Source organism: Xyrauchen texanus, chromosome 21 (assembly GCF_025860055.1).
Source record: "Xyrauchen texanus isolate HMW12.3.18 chromosome 21, RBS_HiC_50CHRs, whole genome shotgun sequence".
NCBI classification, from domain to species: Eukaryota; Metazoa; Chordata; class Actinopteri; order Cypriniformes; family Catostomidae; genus Xyrauchen; species Xyrauchen texanus.
In genome coordinates, this window is record NC_068296.1 from 15,041,839 (window position 1) to 15,063,559 (window position 21,721).

Below are 21,721 nucleotides of genomic sequence, written 5' to 3' on the forward strand. Positions count from 1 at the left end.
AGAACCTTGCAAGCTTGCATTTAGTTTTACTCCACATATTCAATGATGGTGCTGCAGTCATTCTGTCCAAACAGAAACAAAAACAACTACAATGCAACTGTTGTTAAGAAATAATAATAATAATAATAAAAAAGAAAAAGTGGAAAGAAATTTGCTTCTGTCTAGGTTTAATCAGACTTTTCTACTGTCAGAGTTATGGAAATGTTGATTACACTTCCTTAGCTTCAAAGACAGCTTTAGCTGTCATTTATTCAGCTAAACTGTGAGCATGGTCAGGTTTGAAATTAAGTAAATATTGGAATGTTTACTGCATGTCCAACATTTAAGAGATGTTTGAGCACTCAACTACCAACCAGCAATACATTATGCATGCCCTAAAGTGTTAATAGTTTATCCTTAAATCAGACTGCAAAAACATTTTCACTCTCTGCATTTTGGTTTGGCCTTTAATGCAAATGCATTATATAAAAAAAACATATTTTATTACAAATATCAAAAGTTTTAATTGATTGCTATTGATTTTTATTATTTATATCCATTAATGGCCTCTTAATTGGACTGCTACCTGCCTGATCTAAAAGGAGAAATTTGTAATTCTCAACAATAAAATATCATATGGTTCATCATGCCTACATGGAGAACAGTGAAATGTACAGCTATGCATGAGGTAGAGATGAGTCACTTAACTCTGAAAAGGTTTGCCATGCATCAATAACTGTATAACTGCACCAATAAATACTTTATAATATAGTTCAAACTAGTGGTTGTAAAAAAAATAAAAAAAAGATTTTGTTTTAACTATTCAAATGGCCCCCCAAAAAGAGCCCTCAGGTAATTTGTGTTTGATACTCCTGCTGTAAATGACATTGCAATTAGTATTGGAGGCAGATACCAGTTACCATCAGAATTACATTTTCTCTTTTTCAACTGTGTTTGTATCCCTTTCTCTCTCTTTCTGACTAGTTTCAAGCTCTGGTGCATTCAGCCACACAGGAGCTACATGAGGAGTTGGCATTGCTGCAGGAGCACATTAAACAGCAGAATGAGGAGACACAGCATATCCGTGAGAGCACCTCCCAGAGGGAGAAGCACCTACTGCAGGAGCGGAGAACAGGAGAGGCACAGCTGCAGTCTGCCCTGCAGGATTTGCTGCAGAGGACACAGGAGCTGCACAAGGCACAGAGAAACATAGAGCAGCTCAGAAAAGATAGAGACACCCTAGAGGAAGAGGTGAGGCACACACACTGGGATCATCTCTCCATCTGGTCACTTACCTTAAACAGGGAGGAAGTTTGGAAGGGGTTATGGACTGACACGGGCAAGCTGTTCTAATGAGCCCTGTCACAGCCTGTCAATCCAGTAATAGATTTAGTAGACTGCACAACATGTTGGTTACTGCATACTCATTTTCAGATGGCATGCCTGCTATTTGATGCATACTGAACACAAAATGACATGAGCTAACTGAAATCACCAGTTCCAATCTGATTGGCTGGCACAGGTAACTCATCTTGTAGAACATGGTACTATATACGCCAATGTCGTGGGTTTGAATTCATGAATTGATAGAATGTGCACCATATAAAAGCAGATAAAAGTGTCTGCCAAATGCATAAATATAAGTAAGCTCCCATGACTGCTACAATGAGCATTTATGGGGAAGAACTAAACTCAAAGTTTGTGAGATTCTTGAAATTAATTCAATGTATTTTATTTGAGACACTGGGTTGTAAGTAACCAAGATATTTGTAAGCACACCTGTATATTTTGCTTTGCTCTACAGTTTACGGGCAGTGCTCTGCCACGGTAAATTAGGGCTGGCCAATCGACGATATCTGACAAATATCTGATGCAAAAACCATGGAGCTGGGAAGTCACTAAATATATTAAATAGTAGCCCAGGTTATGGAATTAGCACCCACCAAATGCGGGTAGCCTATAGCCTATCATAGGCATGGGCGGTAATTGTGCTCATCTACCCGCCACTGTGGTGGGCTAACTGTAATATATCTCAGAATCGAAGAAAACACACTTTATTATATTTTGAAGAACAGACAAAAGAAAAAACATCTATGCACATCGTTTGTTCAGAGGCGTGCAGCAGGAGCGTGTCTTGTTGAACACGCACATGTAAGGCTGACATCAAGAGGTTGTAAAAGTCAAAGAACTCTGCGAGAACCAACGTCATAAAACTCTCACACAGATGAACATCTCCACCCAAGATAACACTCCTTACTTGCTAAGGACCATATAACGCAAATCCCATTTTGACCTCTATCTCACCTAAGGGCAATTTAGAATGACATCCTTTTCTGTAATAAGAGGTTTTCTGTTCATACATGTTTGATATCATTCAAGAGGTCGCAGTGCGACTGGTAAGGTGGTCTCATTCCCTTTTCAGAAAAACCAAATCTCCATTAAGATTTGAGAACTTAACAAAATCCTGCATTCTATTTGAGACATGTCCCTCCCAAATCTCCCACAGGGACCACATGCTGTATGCAGATTAGGTATATTCTTTGTAAACATCAAAGGACCTAATCAGTCACAAGTTTCAAAGGTCTTTGCCAGATGCTGTATAATTCTGGAGGTCTGTCCCATCCCTGCCTGTATGTTAATGAGGTATGTCCCCAGGACTTCCAAACCTAACCACTCCCCAAATTCCCTTGTTCATGGTTTGGGTATTTAAGGAAAGGCAACACATTACTCAGGGCTCTCTGTAATCAGACGATCCCAAACAGTTTACTGTTTGTAGTTTATTTCAGGTGATTGCAATTCGAATTTCTTATGTTTTGATAAAATGTCTAACTTTGACTTATCACTGTCTAATTGGAATTGATGAATTGATTATGTTACCTGGTCAATAAATTGTCAACATTTGATTTTATTCTGACTGACTCTGACATTGTGTTTCCCAAACAGATTAAACGATTCGTATGTTACCGCAAGTCTGCGTCAGATTAGTGACGACTAATATTTGGCATCGATTCAAGTGTACTTGGTTTGCAAAGACAAAAAGGGAATTTCCGTTTAGAACAGCAAAAGCTGCTTGACCAATCTAAATTCGGGTGTCTTACCTCTGTTTTAATTTGATGTTTCTCCAGATAAGTGTACGTGGGAAACCACGCATGGCCAATCCAAAGCTATTACAAGAGAAGTTATGTTGGTCAACTTACATCCGTAATAGTGGCCGTGACCTCTACTGAAGAAAACGTTAAGTTACATTCAAGTGTATGCAATTCCATGGGGCTATACTGAAGTATCTTTGATTGTGTATACGTGAACATAACCGATCTCAGGTATATAGCAATTACCTCTGTTTGATGATCCAATACTGGCCGCTTGTGATCGTGAGACCCGAGGTGTAGAGAAAACACGCGAGGACCTCAAAGCGAAATAGTTTCTTAATCTAAACGGGTAAAATATAATTAAAGGAGTTAAAAGAATAATCAAACATTCGCTCACTTTTAATGATACTCAGATATCATTAAAAACCTTTTTCATTTATGGAGTCAGATGAAATAACTAGGTAATACATAAGAGAAAATGTATTTCATTTAATATTGTTGTGTTGCGTAACAAGAAAGACAGTAACGCGCAGAGACCTTCACCCGTATTATTGGAGACCGTCATTGGACCGATAAACGGGCTTACACACATGTAGAACTCTCACTTTTTCTGTTCTGCTTCTGTCACCATAAAACGCAAGAGTCATCTCATCATGAGAATGAGAATGTTGCAAATTACCTCAGACCATCTCAGGAGGTGCTCGAGGTTTAGTTTGCTTTATTTCCACGTAGTATTTCATGCTTAACATGCATTGTGAACGCAACTCTGCAGGTTCACTTTATAGCCTATACATGTGTTTGTAACCTAAACAAGTTCACCTTGAACATGTATTTATATTTCAATTATTTTTATTATCATCATTATTTTTATGTTTATAGATGTCTTAAGATCTTTTTTTATAACTTAAGATAATTTGTATAACAGGTAGTAATTTTCCACCTGTTGTAGACAGATACTTGCATGACGGTAAATGGTGGTTATATATGATTTTTTTGACAACTTCGTTGTTTTAATTTGAAGTGCAATTTGAATTTGGAAATATATTTGGTTTAAGTTTTTCAATAAATTTGTTTAATTTTTTAAAGCAAAATCAATAAAACAAGAATATATAGCGATCCATCAGCCAGGTGTTTGACGATGTGATCAGATATCACAATATTTTAAAAATAAAACTGTTGTGAACTTATTTCTTGCATATTGCCCAGCCCTAGAATAAACTGCAAAGTGGACCAGACTTTATGCCGAAACGAAAAATGTTGTACTGAAGACTAGATACTGCATGCCTGCATGTTGTTTGCAATGTGTAAGGAAGACATGGATACATCAGAAGTGAACTTACTTCTCACACAGAAGAAGATGATTGATTTAGGTAAATAATTACAGAATAGCAAACCACTGAATAGAAAAACCAAACAGGAAAAATATGTGCAGAGACAGCCGCAGGAAGATGGTTACAGAGTTGTGGGAATTCATTCAAACTACAGCAGTTCTGAGAAGAGAGACACACAAAAAAGAAAAAAAAACAATGAGCAGCAGACAGAGATTCAGACAGACAGACTCACTACTAAATTATGCAGAGGTGGAACTGTGGTGAAACAGAAAGCACGGCACAGACAGGCAAACAGAGGCCAACATCAGGATGCAAACTAGCAACTGGAATAACTGGAAGTGCAGACAGACATTGGCTTAGCACAGCAGATCACTAAAACCTAGGCCTTTACACAACATGCTGGTTGTGACATCACAAAACATTTGAAGGCTTACCTCATGAATATTTATTAGGTTATGCATAAACAATTTAACTTGAACTTTTACTGTTTTGAGAAATGAATCGTCTGTGTGATGTATTTGATCTGGAGATCTCCACATTTTTTAATCTGATGGTTATTTCTATTTAGACCCGCACGTAACCAGCAAAGTGTAAAACCCACGTTTTAGCGTAATGGTTGATTGACTGGTAATTTGTTGTTGTCTGCAATTCATCAAAACAGATTGGCATTTACACTGCAAATGTAATGTGGTCAAATGCACTGTACCTCAGAAGTGGTTTGAAAGATCCGATAACAAAATGTTTTGGACCCAGTTCCACATGTATTTAGCAGTAATCACTTGTGATCAGGTCCCCCAATCCCCAGTTGTTTTATTAGATGTAAACAATGTCTATAACACAAAGTACTTAAATGAAAGCTCCTAATTGGACATGTTTTCTCCATATTAGATGCATCCTTGGCACATGTGGTGGCCAATGAATAAAGTGCTAGGGACATGTATCAAGTGTCCCCACCATAAATGATGCCCATACGTGTACAGGAGTGATTAACAAGTCCCAAAATAAGAAACAGCATAGGTGATACATGCGTAAGAGTGTAGGAGAGATGAGTGAATCACTTCTGTCATGAAAAGAGAACAGAGGGAGGAGGGAGGTAGGACAAGACAAAGAGACAGGGGCAGAGGGAAGATAAATGAGAGAGAGAAAAAAAACATATTTGGGGCATTACTCTGTTGACAGGCATGCCTGTGTCTCCAGGGGGCAGTCTGTGGTTTCAGTCACGAAACTCTTGTCATTTCTCTCTCATATCAGTTCTCATACTCAGACTCCAAAACCCTATTCTCCACCCCCCAGGGTCTGCCACCCACCCCCACCTTCCCCGGCCCTCTCTGCTGCGTGTCTCGCCAGTTCATGTAATTCAAGGTGCCGTGACGTGAATTTTACAGCTGACATATTCTTTTGGCTCCAGAGTGCCGCGTCTATCCTCCACTCTTTCAAAGCAAATAGCTTTCCTTTGTGAGAAAGATTTTGCTGCAATGCTATCTAAGATCTGACTGTGATATAAAATCAATACCTAAGGGCATTTAACTATTCACCTTTCATAAGAAGCACCTTCTTGATGTTCGTTTCCCTCCTTCCCTCCCTCCTTCTCTCCTACTCTCTCTTTTTTGTCTGCTTTTCATCTAGCCTTTGAACTGTTCCTGCTCTATTCAGAGGCATGCTCTGCCTTCAGTTGATATTTATGAGGATTTATGAGGTCCTAGGTTTGAGAGAGGGATGAAATGGGGATGACTATAGCTCTGTCCTAAACCTATAAGCATACATAGACAGCATTTTAAGGCATAATAGGCATTCTCTTGACATGAAGGTAGGTGGCAGCAACATTTTGCTGCCTTCTAACATACCTCATTTTGGACATATTTTAAGGCAGGATCACACAGATTCCTGCACAGATTCATTTATTTATTAAATATAAAAATATTGATAAAAATAGTTCCAATTTGGTCGATTTTACACAATATTTTGTGTAAAAATATTGTGTAAAATCATGTTTTATGATTTTTAGAGTGTCACACTGTTAGCTTAGCAACATGCTGTTGTCAAACTCTAAAGAGAGAAATAGTCTGGTACTGGAAGTAAAAATCCTGTAATTTTTTAAGTAGGCAAATAAATTTTTAACAATATCTTTTAAACCATTAAAGACAGACCAACTATGAGGTCAGAGGTTGTTAATTTATGGTGTATGTTTCTTTTGAAGCCATCAGTATGTGCTATTTAAACTTCACTTTTTTAAATTTGTGTTTAATTAAACATTTAATGACATCATGTCGGTCTCCCTACACTCTCAAACGGCTTATATTTGTATATTTCTAAACATTTCGCAAAAAATGTCAAATAAGTTAGATCTGTCAATGTTACAGCGTTAATGCATGTTATTTTTCTCAGCACATTTACCGTTAATAAAGCACAAACCAGCATATACACTGGTTGGAGCATCTTTGTTGGAGCATCTTTGTAATGTAATTTGGCTGGAGACATTACACTGAAAGCACACACCACAAACACACACACAACAGCCAAATCAGTGATCAAATGATGGAGAAAGGACCTCTTAACACTATTTATTGTACAAAACAAGATGGGACTTGTAACAGAAATGAAGTACTTTGGAGCCTCTGTAAGGCACAATTTAATTACCAAAGAAGCACACCAAGTTTTAACTATCATGAAAATGCAGAATGAGGCAGCGCAAGTGCTTTTGACGGATGTAATTGACCACTGTACCACGTCTCGCTTTTCTCTTTTTTCAGCATCTCACGAAGGAATGCCCCATTTTTAGTCAAGTAAAAAAAGCCTTTAAAATCTGAACGACCCTTTAGAAGGTAGCTGCCTATGTAGGCAGTACACAGCATGGCAGGTCACTAGGTTTTTGAACTGAGCTATGGACACATGCTGCAGTAAGAGTTATAGAGTAGAGTAGGTAATGTTTTTTATTTTCATCTGATAGCATTACGTTTTTTCTCCTCATGGCATAAATAAAGAATATATCATTTTCTCTTCCTTTAAGTTTAATTTGTACTTTTTATCTTACTTTTTTAATATCTTATATTGCATTCATATCTTGTATAGTAAGAATTAGTTTTTTCATCACATTTCATTCGATTGACAAAATAAACAGCTCTTGATTTTCCTTTTTCTCTCATTTGTTTTTCTCTCTCTCACACACACAAGCAGATACATTGTTCCCTTTAAATTTTGCAAACACGCAGCTTACAGGGAACATTGTATGTACTTTGCTTTTCAGTGTTACACTCAAGAAGGGTGTTCACAAACATCTGAGACATGCTAGGAAAGACAAGAACTTCTCTCGAAATGTGTCAAAATGACATTTCGTTGGTTTCCATTGGCCTTCTTCTCTAAAAGGATCCGTCTCCCCACAAACACCTACACAGATACGTTTTACTCAAATTGTTATTCTGATCATATAATTTGTAATGAATATATTTGCATTAAATTATAATAGAGTTTTAAATTCTTCACATGAACAATCATTTTCACTTGTGAACACCACTGTATATTTGCTAGAATAAAAATCACATAAAAAAAAACCCTGCACACAAATTAAAAATAAATGCTGAATCAACAAAACTGGAGTACACATAAATAAATAACAGTGAAACCTTTTAGTGTGTGTGTTGGTGGAGTGGTCTTTTTATCTCAAGATGTATGATATTTAATCAATAACACATGAGCAAAAGTGCGATATGGCCCTATATCAGCACTGCTGTGATTCGGCCGCAGGCACGAGGCCACAGGCCGAGCAGTGCTGATTAAAGGCCATATAGCAGGATTGCGAGTGTGAAATTGCTTATATAGCCTACAACAGTTCAATGAACAACTACATTTTAAAAAATTAGGAAAAACTGTGCACCTTCATAAAAAAACGCATTTGTGCATGGAACTACTTTCTTATGCCATGGATCAGTATCTGCTGTTGCTGATTCAAATCAAATGATGCATCCAAGCCTCTCAAAAATATCACTTCAGAACTACTTGTATTACAGCTTGGGCTTTTTCTAACGTGTTATTGGAGAAACAAGGTGAGAGAGAGAAAGAGAGAGAGAGAGATGTTCTGCCTTTAGTTGATATTTATGAGGATTTATGAGGTCCTAGGTTTGAGAGAGGGATGGAAATGGGGATGACTATAGCTCTGTCCTAAACCTAGTAACCATCGCTCTGTTGATTTGCAGCTTTGTGTATCGGACTGGTAGAGGAGTGAAGCAAAGGTCTCTGTATCTACACAGATGCCCATATAGCGTTTGACCTTTACTGACACGCACACTCTGTCTCTTTGGTGCAGTTTGATAGTGCATGCCTTGTTAAGCAAGCATGTGTGTGTGTGTGTGTGTGTGTGTGTGTGTTGGTAGATGAGATGCATGCTTGGTTGCTGTGTAGGTATTTAGCTGCTGGGTAGAATTTGTTACACGTGAGGTACAGTCCAAATCTGGAATTCCCACCCCCATTTAAAGGTGCACTCAGTAATTCTAATCCAATACACTTTTGTCAAAAATATCTCCTTACAGTCTGCCAGCTGTCCGTTCTGTTGGTGGGCGGAAAAAAAATCTAGTATTTGAATAGAGCCTTGGCTCTGTAAATGGGACAAAAATGAAGTGGAACAGACTGATCCACACAACACTACTCCAGCCAATCAACAACAGGGGGTGGTTCTTGCAAGTGCACAGGATGGGGGTGGGAGCAGAGAAAGACGGAAATTCAGTCGAAGAGCGACTGCAAATCTGGCTGATGTGAGCTTTCTAAACTCCAAGGAGGACAAATGGCTGAAAAACAGACCAAGAGAAAAGGTCAGAAGAATATAAACTAAAAATGAAGGATTATGATAAGTCGAGGGCTAGGAGCCGTGTCAACATCGGTGAGGTTTTTCAGCGGTGGAGAGACTTCTGGATATGCAGAAGTTGCTCTTTTTCTTAGCAGTTCTTAGCTTTTGCTGTTTCACAGAAAACATATATGCTGTTGTTGTGATGTTAGATTTAGTAGCAGGAGAGATGTGAGTGTCTGGAGCTGGTGTGTGTAAAACCGTCTCACGTGCATGAATTTGGGGGCGGAGATTCCAAAGGAGCACTGATGGGAGGAGTGTGTTTGCTTTGGCAGTTTCTCAAGAATCGCTGACTGCTCCTTTAAAGCATTCTAGAATTATAATAATCTTCAATTTTTTGCCAGTGAAATTGTATTTAAGTTACACAGATTTTCAGGTACATCGCAAACAAATCGTATTCTAACTTTTGTTTTGTTTTCCAGTAAAAATAACTAAACATTCATAAAACAAGATATATTTACTTGACAAGCAAACTGAAATGAGTTTTATATGGGATCAATTCCATGCCACATATATTTGCAAAAATATAAAGTATTGTAAAATAAAATAAAGTTTTGCAAAAGAAAAAAGTATTGAGCAAAAAAAAATTTTTTTTTAAACAAAAATTAAGTATCACAAACGTAAAATAAAGTATCGAGAGAAAAAAAAGAAAGTTTTGCAAACAAAAATAAAGAATTGCAGAATATAAATAAAATATAGCAAAAACCAAGATATAATTAATTGCAAAAATCAATGACTGTTGTGAAAGAAACTAAAGAACTTTGATCCATTTATCTCTGCAACAGATTTTTAGGCAGCAATGATTTTGCCACACATCTTTTTCTTTGCAATGCTCCTTTTAATCTGCATTTCCATTACGTGTGAGCTCGTGATACCGTTTTGCTTTTGCGCTTCACTTTTCTGTGCGTTTCACTTTATGGCACTGTTTTGACGTGGGGGTGGAGTCAGGGGATTGGGGCGTGTACAACGGGCTCGGTGATGCCTCCCTGGAAGTTACGTCATTAGCTTGAGACATGGATCAAACATCATGGCTGAGCACAGGCATGCAGGTGGATCTCAGGTATATAAAGTTGATTGTTTCCTTGTATTTAATTAGCATTAAATGTGCTTTAACAGCGTTTGCTTCAGATAAAAAGTTAGAGATCAGTTAAAGCGGTGGATTTATTAGCCATACTCGCTAACATAGCCAGCATCTGCTGTTTTTTCTCTCTCAATTGATTGGACTATTGATTGATTCTTATGTTTACTTTATAGATTATAATTGTCTATACCATAGTATGTTGTCGTCTAAAAAAAACGTACACTCTGCAGTAACTTAGTTTGACCATTGGGTGGCACTGTTTCACACAAAGATTTAAGCTGGTGGCGTCATGGTTGCAGATGCCGGTCATGGCCTAAATATGCCACACATGTGCATCTGGAAAGGAACAAGAAGTAACTTAGTTTGACCATTGGGTGGCACTGTTTCACACAAAGATTTGAGCTGGTGGCGTCATGGTTGCAGATGCCGGTCATGGCCTAAATATGCCACAAATGTGCATCTGGAAGGGAACTACCAGAGCTTGTGTGTGCTTGTAGAAATGCAAGGAATTTACATGAGGAAGCCTGGAGTTTCCACAGGCATGTGTGTGAAAAGGCAAGAGTTTCCAGCTGCTCCAAATGGAATCTTCACTGCATTTGTTCTGACCTACACAGAGACATGTGAGCATCTGGTCTTGCACACTGACTTGTAGCTCCTGTTAGTGAGATATCTCAGTTCACAGCTCAACTCATCTTAAATTGTACAGCATCATATTCTATTTGGTTTCAGCATTCAGAATATCACATGAGATATTTATATGGTATACACTGTAGGTCTAAAGCCAACACACATCAAACCCCCACCACTACAACACGGAACAATTCAGACAGTACAGTCAACAAAAAAGGTAAGGAGTTTGTGTGTCTCTGTTGAGGCCTGGGTCTATATATGCCTAATGGTAGGATCTGAGGGGACTCTTGGTCAATTCACATACTGCCCAGTCTTGGGGCTAGTGTAGTCGACTATGCCATTACAGACATGGACCCCTCCTACATACGTGCCTTCTCTGTCAGACCACAGTCTTCCTTATCAGACCACTGTCAAATGAATGTGTTTCTAAAGAAAATCCAACACCATAGAACAGACCTAGGGCCCAGCAACCTGTTCAAATTAAACCCAACATACAAATTGTCCCCAAAATATGAGTCTGAATTCCTTAGTGCAGTTAGCTCCAAAGAAAAGTCCAACCTAATCAATAGATTTAAAATAACACTGTTTATGGCAAACAAGATTGACATAAATTCTGTAGTACAACAAATCAATTATAGTTATCAAAGGTGCTCAATCAAAACAAACCTACTCCGTTCAAACAAGAAAACTAAATTAAAAACTGGGGATGAAATTTGGTTTGATTAAGAATGTAAATTTAAAAGAAAACTTCTCAGACAGATCTCTAACCAACACATAGAGCCACACAAAGTTGAAAACAGACAAAAGCAACAAAACCTAAACCACACTCTTAATTAAATTGAAGACTCAACTAATAATAATCAGTTCTGGGAAAAATGGAACAGCCTGAATAAACAACACAGCCAGGACATTGCCATACAAAACGGAGAATTATGGAAAGGCTATTTTAAAAACGTATTCAAATAAATTTCTCCAGAAAATCTCCACCTGACCAGAAAAACATGCAAAATAAGATGAGACAACTGGAATCTACAATAAAAAAAATAACCAAAACCCTTCAGACTATCAGATTAGCAGAGAAGAACTGACAGATGCACGTAAGAAACTAAAAACCAGAAAGGTATGTGGTTTAGACAACATCAGAACAGAAATGCTGAAGCACAGTCCAGCAGTACTGCAGGAGGCCTTGTTAAAACTCCTCAATCTGTTTCTGCAATCTGGCTATTTTCCTGATACCTGGAGAATGGGCTTAATACACCCATAATATAAGAATGGAGACAAATTTGGCTCCAATAACTACCGAGGCAATTGTGTGAACAGTAATCTGGGGAAGACTTTCTGTTTTATCCTGAACGCCCGGATACAGGCCTTCCTTACCGTGCACAATGTCTTGAGTAAGAGTCAGATTGGATTCCTACCAAACCACCACACTACCGACCACATTTACACGTTACACACAATAGTCAACCAGCACATTCATCAAAAAAGCTAAGGCAAAATGTATGTTTTGTTGATTTTAAAAAAGCATTTGATTTCATTTGGCATGATGGTCTATATTATAAACAGAGTTGGGAGGGTTACTTTTGAAATGTATTCCACTACAGATTACAGAATATATGATGTAAAATGTCATTTGTAACATAATCCATTAGATTACTCAAGGTCAGTAGCGTATTCTAAATACTTTGGATTACATTTTCAGCACTGGTAGATTTTTTCACTTGACTATAAAAACTTGACGGAATTTGTTACTACCTCTGATAACTTTCCTGCTAAATCTACTAATGGTTAAATATTAAAAGATATCAAGTTTACCTGTGGAGAGTGTTGACAGTCTGTGAAATTGTTCAGTTAAGCTACCAGGACTCCAGTGTTACATGTGAACCAATTAAGTGGTGGCTTTGTAATACCCTAATGAATGAATGAACCCCTAATGCCCAATGCAAAGAACCATTTCAGCACAAAAGGGAAGATATGTGTAACGGGAGCCAGCTGGTAGATTGCTGTGCAATGTGTAAACCTCCTTTAGCCTCCTTGTTAGTGCACCCGCCTCCCACGCCGGAGACGTTGGATCGAGTCCCGTATGGAGTGGGTAGAACAATAGCGTCACATTGCTGGCTCCCGTTACATATGGTTCTAAATAGAACTATTAAGGTCAGTAAAAAAACCTTTTGAAGAAACTTTTTTTTTTTTACAGACTGATCACACAGTGAGATCGGAAAGAGTAGGTTGACTTTTCTTTAGCTAAACTCAGTCTATATTCATAACACTGCCACTCGTGACCAAAACGGTAAATGTTGTTGGGCATAAGGGCATGTGTGAGCTCCATTTTCTGGGTGTACTGTCTGTGCTGGGGCGTTGTTTTTAGCTGCACAGGTATTAATATAGTGAAGAGAAATGCCTGTTTTAAAAAGTGTACCACCCAAACCAAACCTATGCCCAGGGCTCGAGTTGAGGGGTGGATATGAGGGGATAACAATCTTGTTGCATCACATGCATCCCCCTTGTTGCAAGAAATACCTAAAAGCATCCCCCTTGTAAAACCAAAGATGCCAGTTTCCTGAAAACACTGGCAAACAGGTATGTCTGAGTTTAGCAATGGGATGACTTGTCCTTCTTAGTGTTCAAACGAAACTTACACCACTGAAGGTACTGCAAATTTTCAAAAGTGTCACACTCGTTCAAAAATGGCCAAGAGAACAGGTCAAGAAAATATTTTATCTTTCTTTAAAAAGAAGAGAACAGATGGTGAGATATTGCTATGACGAGTGTACAGTTACAACATGTAAGCCTACAAGTTTTTAATTCAAACAATTTTCAGGGTTTCGCCCATAAAATGCTTTTGTGTGAGGAACTTTTTTTTTTACACCACTGTTAAGCATCCTTTATAGAAACAGCCCAAACATCCTTTACTAGTTCGGTTATTGGAGTAGATGCTACAAAAAATACATGTCTGTGACAGTGGGCGAGCGATCTAGAAAAAAAAAAACTTTTTCATGATCATGTGGATTATTTCAAACAGATTCATCATAAAATACAATAACGGAGGGTAACAGGTGCATATTTTTGCCATGTGTCCTAAGGGTCAATGAAGTGGTGCTCATTTTTGTCCAGATCTATTAAATTAAAATTACATTCAAAGAAATGCAATCACCCAAACCATTTACTTGAATATACCTCTTCTATGATGAGCAGCACATTTTCATATTTTCACATTTTCTCCCTTCTAGCTGGTCCTCCTTGACCCCAACTTGCTTCAGTGATGGCAAAAGCTTGACTATTTTATTTTATATGCATAAAAGACACTGTAATCAATTGATATGGTTACATAGTTTATATTTACTAACAATCATTACATTATGTATTAATTTGATAAGTATATTAAATGATTTCCCTTATTACAGTTGTTGGTTACACACATTCCTGTAAGATGGGAAATGTGTACACACCCACATAAATTTGTTTCATCTCATTTCTAGCGCACATATTCCATCATGGGGCACCAGACAGTGCCTGACTCTACTCTTATTAAAACATTATATCATCCTATTAGAGGTTGACCGATGTAGGATTTTGCCAATACCAATAACTAAGTTGGGAATACAAGCCGATAACCGATTAATTGGCCGATAGTTTTTAAAACTGATTCTGAATGAAAAAACAACATTTAAAGTAGGGATGCATCGATACCACTTTTTCCTCTTCCATTCCGATACCAGAAATCTCAGTATTGGCCGATCCTGATCCGATACCAGTGTTGTTTTTTTGCATAATCATTTTAGAATATCTTTACATTATTGTGTGGAACTCATTGGGAGAACTCTTTAATATGTAAAGAGACGCAAACCTCTAACTACACATTATGTCGATATAAATGTATCACTTATTAAGAAACTTTATTATTAACTAGTATACTGGATAATGTAGCAGCAAAATTAACAGTAATTCTAGTCTTCAAGTCTTCAGTAGAAAAGAAACCAGTGTTATTTTTTATTTTTCTTTCTTTTTTTTTTTTTTCAAAAATGTTTCAACTTACATCTGGACTTTAAAAGATTCAGATCTCTTTTTTTGATCAATTTAGTTGTAAGACATCAGTCCACTTTTCATTTACACAGTTATTATTTGGAACCCATTCAATTTAAATATTGTTATAAATTGTTAACAAATACTAATGATGACAATAATAATAATAATAAATAGTTATTAATATTATTATTATTGAATTTTAATTTTAAATACAACAGTAATATATTTAAATTGTGCACTTTTTAAACCCTCATGCTTTTATTTTGACATTCTTAACTCTCCAGGAAGTCCTGTATGTGTCTGTTTGTTGGCAAGTTTATAGTAGTTTAATTGCTTCTTATTCAAATTCTGAACTCCGAACTATTGAGCATCTACATCTGAGATGTTATTCTTGAGTAGCTCTCAAATATTGCAGGTTTGTGACAACAGAGCAGCGCCATTCACTAACGTGCTGGTGCTGCACATTCTATATATTTACTTATTAAGCACAGCCTTTTGTGATTCACAGATCTATTGCATGTATTCAAGTGGCTGATCACTTCACTTCTGGTAAGGGGTCTTTAATGTGAAACTAGGGCAAACTAGTGACTTGCAATGTCTTATGTCTTTTTGTACCGCTTCTATAAGATTCAGTGACATTTCTGTTTGTATTTTGCGCTGTCATGCTCGTTTAAATTATCAAAGAAACTCGTCACACACACCAATCACTTGATGATTATCTAATCAAAATGAAAAAAATATGTATTACTGGGAGGATAAAAAATGAATTAAAATCAGATGATTTTCTGATTTGTTTATAAGATATTTTTCTCAAATCTCTCACTACCTTTAAATAAACAATTTAGCTGGCTTAATAGATGGTAATACATTTTATTTAAACATTTGGGTAGGACTTGCGTGTTTTTTGTCGCATTGTTCTAACCGCTTGAGGTTAGCTTTAATATTAAAGCGTCTGCCAAATGCATAAATATTAGCGTCCTATCAGCCTGGTTTGCAAACATACTGCTGTCCTCTATTAATGCAGCATCTATTCAATATATTAATCACTTTATAATGATTTGTCAACATGTAATGTGTATATATACCTTTTATTTGTTGGTATTTTAAATCTGCATTGTTCAGCTCCGTGCAGTGTTCCGCTGCATTCATTGTGCAGCCTCACACGTCAAAACAACCACCATGAGGCGTCAGTGATCATTTTTATTTTGCCTCTAGAGGCCGCTTTCATACTGCATAATGACAGCGCGCCCTTCTCAGCCGCTCCAGAAAATTATCGGTGTGGATTTTTGCAGATAACCGATAGTTCCAGAAATCGTTATCGGTGCCGATTAATCGGCAAAACTGATATATCGGTCGACCTCTACATCCTATATCAACACACACACACATCTCCTTCTAGGTCATTCACAGAAAGGGTAATACAGTGTGATACAGAGAGAGGATGTAATTCTCCATAGAGAAGTTAAATTGTAGTTTTCCATTGATTTGCACTTTGATTATTAAACAGAGTAAATTATAATTAAATCAATTAATGAATGATTAATTATGCAGTTATTCATAGTACATTTATTACACATTGTCATTTTTAGATCATTGCATATTGCATAAATTTTAATTCAATTATCAAAAATTGATTAACTGAATGATTAAATAAAAATATTCCATAGGTGCAAAGAAAGTATTATAATACTGTGGAGCAGGATATGGTTATGTGTCTGTCACTGGGGAGAGAGGAAGTGGTAAGGGCCATCAACTGGTGATTAATGATACGCAACACCTGTGTCTCGTTACAGTGACGATGGATATGGGCTTGAAAAGGCTGCCGAGAATGCAAGTGAGGGAGATAGAGTCAGCGACAGAGAAACACAAAGCTGTGAAGCTGAAGTGTATATTTATTGTGAGCCTGAATCGTATGTTTGTTGTGAAGCTAAAGTGTATACGTGGATTGTGAAGCTGAAAAGCCAAAACTCTGATTGTGAAGCTGAAAACGCTGAATAAAAAATTGATTTATCTGGACTGTCACCCCACTTCCCGCTTCCTTATTGTTGAATCCTTTTACACTGGTGCTGAATCCTGGGATAAGGAAGAAATCTGGTCACCATGTTCCCCTCACCGCTGGACGTACTCATCCCTGCCCTGACTAACATCCAGGAGACCCATCGTCAAGCCCTTCTCGCCCAGGATTGGCGCCACCAGGAGATTCTCCAAGCCCACACCGAGGATCAGCAGGCTCCAGGCGGATCCTCCGCCGAGACCGTGGAGGCAGCAAAGCAGCCTCATATCCTACTCTCCAAGATGGGCCCCCAGGACGAAGCCACCACCTCCGGATCAGCATCTACCACCTAAGGACCGCCTGGACTATGTGAAGCTGAAGACCGCTTCCCTACAACGAGTTGGACATACCCCAGAACAACACCGCCAGCAGTTCCGCTCCCTCATGCTGAGCGAAGTCGGCCGTTCATTTGCATTTGCCCAGCAGCTCATACCAACATACCAAGCCCTGGCAGATTCGGGCTGTAATCAAACCTCGATCCACCACGGCTTGGTTCATGATGGGGCTTTGGGTACAAAACATAAGGTGATTGTGAGGTGTGTGCATGGGGATGTTCACAACTACTCGGTAGTGACTACCGTTATTCAATTTCGGGGAGTAAAGCATAGAGTGGAGGCTGCAGTTAATTCCCGCCTCACCCATCCACTGATTCTGGGAACCAATTGACCGGGGTTTAAATAATTATTGAAAGCGTTGTGTGTGGATGGGTCCTGCAAACCCAAAACATGGTGTGTGGTGCAATGGCTGTGGAGGCAGAGCCATTGTCTCGTTACAGTGACGACGGAGAGGGGCTTGAAAAGGCCACCGAGAATGCCAGTGAGGGAGAGAGAGTCAGCGACAGAGAAACACGAAGCTGTGAAGCTGAAGTGTATGTTTGTTGTGAACCTAAATCATATGTTTGTTGTGAAGCTAAAGTGTATATGTCGATTGTGAAGCTGAAAAGCCAAAATTCTGATTGTGAATCTGAAAACGCTGAATAAAAAGCTGACTTACCTGGACTGTCACCCCATTTCCCACTTCTTATGGTTGAATCCTTTTATAAATACCTTTGTATAAAAGGCTTTTGTATGAAACGTATGGAACCAAATTGGACATAAAGATTAAATTTCTGAGAACATGACACAAGAGTTTTAAACTAAATTCATTAAAATACCCCCCCACGCATCCTTTTTGACTACACCAGCCCCCTTGAAATTTGTTTACAAATCCACCACTGTCTATATATTAACTATTAAATATGTTAACTTCTAATGTTGAATTGAGTAATCAATGCTTTACTCATCTAGGTGAGGGAGGTCCTAAATAGTGCCTGTGTTAGCAACTAAAATAACTAAGCTTTAAGAGTGGCATGGCTTTATACCATAATCATTATCCTTCTTTGTGTCTCTTCCTTTCAATCTTTCACTCTGCCTTGCTCTTTTTCACTGTCTCTGCACCATTTTCCCTTTCTTTGTCATATAGAAGTCTCTGCTTGAGGAGACTGTAAGGCGTGAGTGTGAGGAGAGGGCAGAACTGACCTCAGCACTGACCCTGGCCAAAGAACAGCTGCTGGAACTCAAACAGTCGACATCGAAAGCCTACGAAACCCAGACACACACCCGTCTGTCTAGATCTACAGTCATGCACCCTGGCTTCCTCAACCCCACGCTTCATCCTCCCACACACAACCGCAGCAGCCAGTCCACTCAGGGCAGCATACATAAAGGTTTGGCTGAATGGCATTCTGGCAGTGTGGGCAGAAATGTGGCATCCTGGCATGGAACAACACGGCCTGCACCCACTCTGCCCAAAATCAACAAAGACAGAGTCATGCAAAAGCATTTCCAAGCTAATGGGAATAAAGGACAAACTCTGATCCTCCCAATAAAGACCCCCTGATTATTCAGTATGCTTCTAGAATAACACATTACACCACCCCTACTTTTTACCACACAATGGTTGCCTTGATAAAACGATAACTACCACACAGCAAACATTCAAAAGGTCTGTCTCAAATATACTTGCCCACATACTCTAATGCAGGGCTACTCAACTTCGTAAAGTTCATGGGGCGCAAAGCTGGATCCTTGTACCCTCAAGGGCTGCACTCTTAATTTTTTATGATTGAAATATATATATATATATATATTTTTATAGTAAAAATGTTGGAATGTTAGCGAAAGGGATAGCTCACCTAAAAATTAATATTTTTAGAAGAATATTTTAGCTCTGTAGGTCCATACAATGCAAGTGAATGGTGACTAGACCTTTGAAGCTTCAGATATCACATAAAGGAAGCAAAAAAAATTATCCATATTCCATGCATCTTCAGAAGCGATATAATAGGTGTGGGTGAGAAACATCAATATTTAAGTCCTTTGCTATAAATCTCCAGTTTCACTTTCACATTCTAAAAAAGGATTGAAATATTGATCTGTTTCTCACCCAAAGTTATTGCATCACTTCAGAAGACATATTAAACCACTGGAGCCATTTGGATTATTTTTTTGGTTCCTTTATGTTATTTTTGGAGCTTCGAAGGTCTGATCATTGTATGGACCTACAGAGCTGAAATATTCTTATAATATTCACTGTTTGTGATCAGTAGAAGAAAGACAATCATACACATCTGGGATGGCATGAGGCTGAGTAAATGATGAGAGAATTTTCATTTTTGGGTGAACTATCCCCTTTCATAGGATATATAGCAGATGAGTTTACCCCTCTACTGCATCACGCTATCAGCAGCACATGATGAGCAGTGGTCATCAGCGGCACAAATGGTTTTGTCTGTAATAATGTTTGGCTCTCCATCAAGTTCATAACTAAATAAAACAGGATGTGCAAATCTCTCTGGCTATCGCTCGCTAGTTCTCATGCCAACCTCACACACTGATACCCACACACACCACACTTTAACAAGGTCTGCCAAACACACACATTTCTTTCCCCAGAGTGATATCTGCTTTATTTATCTCATGTGATTGACATTGGTCTCTGTACACAAGGTCTTTCCATACTCTCGCTCCCTTTCTACTTCCATTTCTCCTCTGATGATGAATTAGCTGGATAGCGTGTGTGGTACTTAAGTCTTTTCCTAACTCGGCAAAGTACCACAAATGGGAAGCTTTGTGTTGACCTTCATACTTTTATCTTTTTTTTCTTTCTTTCTTAGCTTAATGACTTGTTTATCTGTGCAGTGCACAAGCATTTTGAAGATGTGTTGGTTTTGTTGATGATAATGCTACAGTGACAGGATTTATCCATATTACCTCACTATGTGCCATTTAGTCTTTAGTTTATGTGCCATTTATAGTCTTGCATTGTTTTGACTAACTTTGATTAGAATAGTTCTCAAGTAGAATGAAAATACATTAATTCACAACTATATCAAACAAATCTGTTCAGAAACATTATTGTTCTTATGTGTATTTTCGGTGTATGCTTCTCTCATATTTGGACATGCTTGTTTGTTCATTCCCACCTCCCCTTCGTAGTTAACACAGGCTACCTTCCAGCTGCACTCTTGACCTTTGACCCATGGGCTTTTATCCTTGACTGAGCTGTATGTGATTCCTGCCAATGTGACCTTACTATGTCTTCCTCTGTGCTTTGAAGTGGTAAAATCTTTCAAGTAGTGCCAAATAGAGTAACTCTTCTCCTAGTTCCTGTGACTCTGTGTGAATAATCAAGAGCACGGAGGCTTGAAAGACATTTTTCCATGCCTTAAGCCTTCATTAGCCATGTTTCCACTATCGGGCCAAATGAGGGCATTCCAGTATGTGCGAGGGCCAGGGGTTCCCACTGTCACTTCCGGGGTTCATTGTGCCGCTTCAGGGCTTTCTCAAGGGCGAACGGCCAACGATCTTTGGCCCACCAATTACCCTTGGACCAAACAAGGCCAACTGGGGAGTGAGGTGGGTTTCGAGGTGGAGATTCGCCCAAACTTTCCAGGTTGTTTATCCGGGAAAATAACAAATGTTTACGTTGGGACCAGGGTGGTGTGTTAAGGGCAGGTTTTAGGGCAACGGACACAGCATTTGGTCCAAAGGTGGGAAAGCAGATCAGTTTTGGTCTCATGGTTCAAGGTACGATGTTACTGGCCCCGGCTGGCCAGTTGATAGCCCTGGCTCGCACTGGCCCAATAGTGGAAAAGCGGATAATGAGCGTTGAAATAACACCTGTTCAGTCTGGCATGGTCAGAGTTGAAAAGGCCCTGACCCATCCTATACTGCAGGGACGTGCCATCCATATAAGCAAGGTAAGCAGTACGTATCTAACTGAAGGGTGAAAAGAAAAATGGCACTATTAAATATTTAAATATAATTATTAATATAAACTACTATTTTCATTCAAATTCATCATCTTTCATCTCAGTTGAGCACCACAGAAAGTAAATTATTTTCTCACTTTGGCACCACACTCCGGTATAAGCACTTTGTTATGCTTTCTCTGATTCCATTGTTTACCTACCTTTCATTTAACACTGTATATTCATTCAAATTCACACAGTCTACTACATATGGAAAATGTCATCATGCTTACCAAAATGAGTAAGCCAATCAGAAGCTCCTTCCTTCAGTCCTGCTATGTGATAGGCTAGATTTTAGTTTTGTGTCAACATGTTCAAGTTCACGTAATTAATACATTATTAAGCGCTAAAATTGATATCTTCAGTGTAACGGCCCAAACATACTCTACGCAAGTACGTGAACGCAG

The 21,721-nt window shown here is 38.5% G+C and overlaps 1 protein-coding gene across 3 annotated transcripts in view; it reads left to right on the forward strand.

Moving 5' to 3' along the window:
- The window catches only part of lekr1 (leucine, glutamate and lysine rich 1), a 142,689-nt gene extending 122,847 nt beyond the window's left edge, over positions 1-19,842 (forward strand). For all 3 annotated transcript variants that reach the window (XM_052151876.1, XM_052151875.1, XM_052151877.1), the window contains 2 exons: positions 964-1,230; positions 18,485-19,842. In XM_052151876.1, the coding sequence (XP_052007836.1) occupies positions 964-1,230; positions 18,485-18,901 (684 nt within the window). In that variant the 3' untranslated portion in view covers positions 18,902-19,842. The remainder of the gene's footprint in view (positions 1-963; positions 1,231-18,484) is intronic.
- Positions 19,843-21,721: the final 1,879 nt, after the last annotated feature.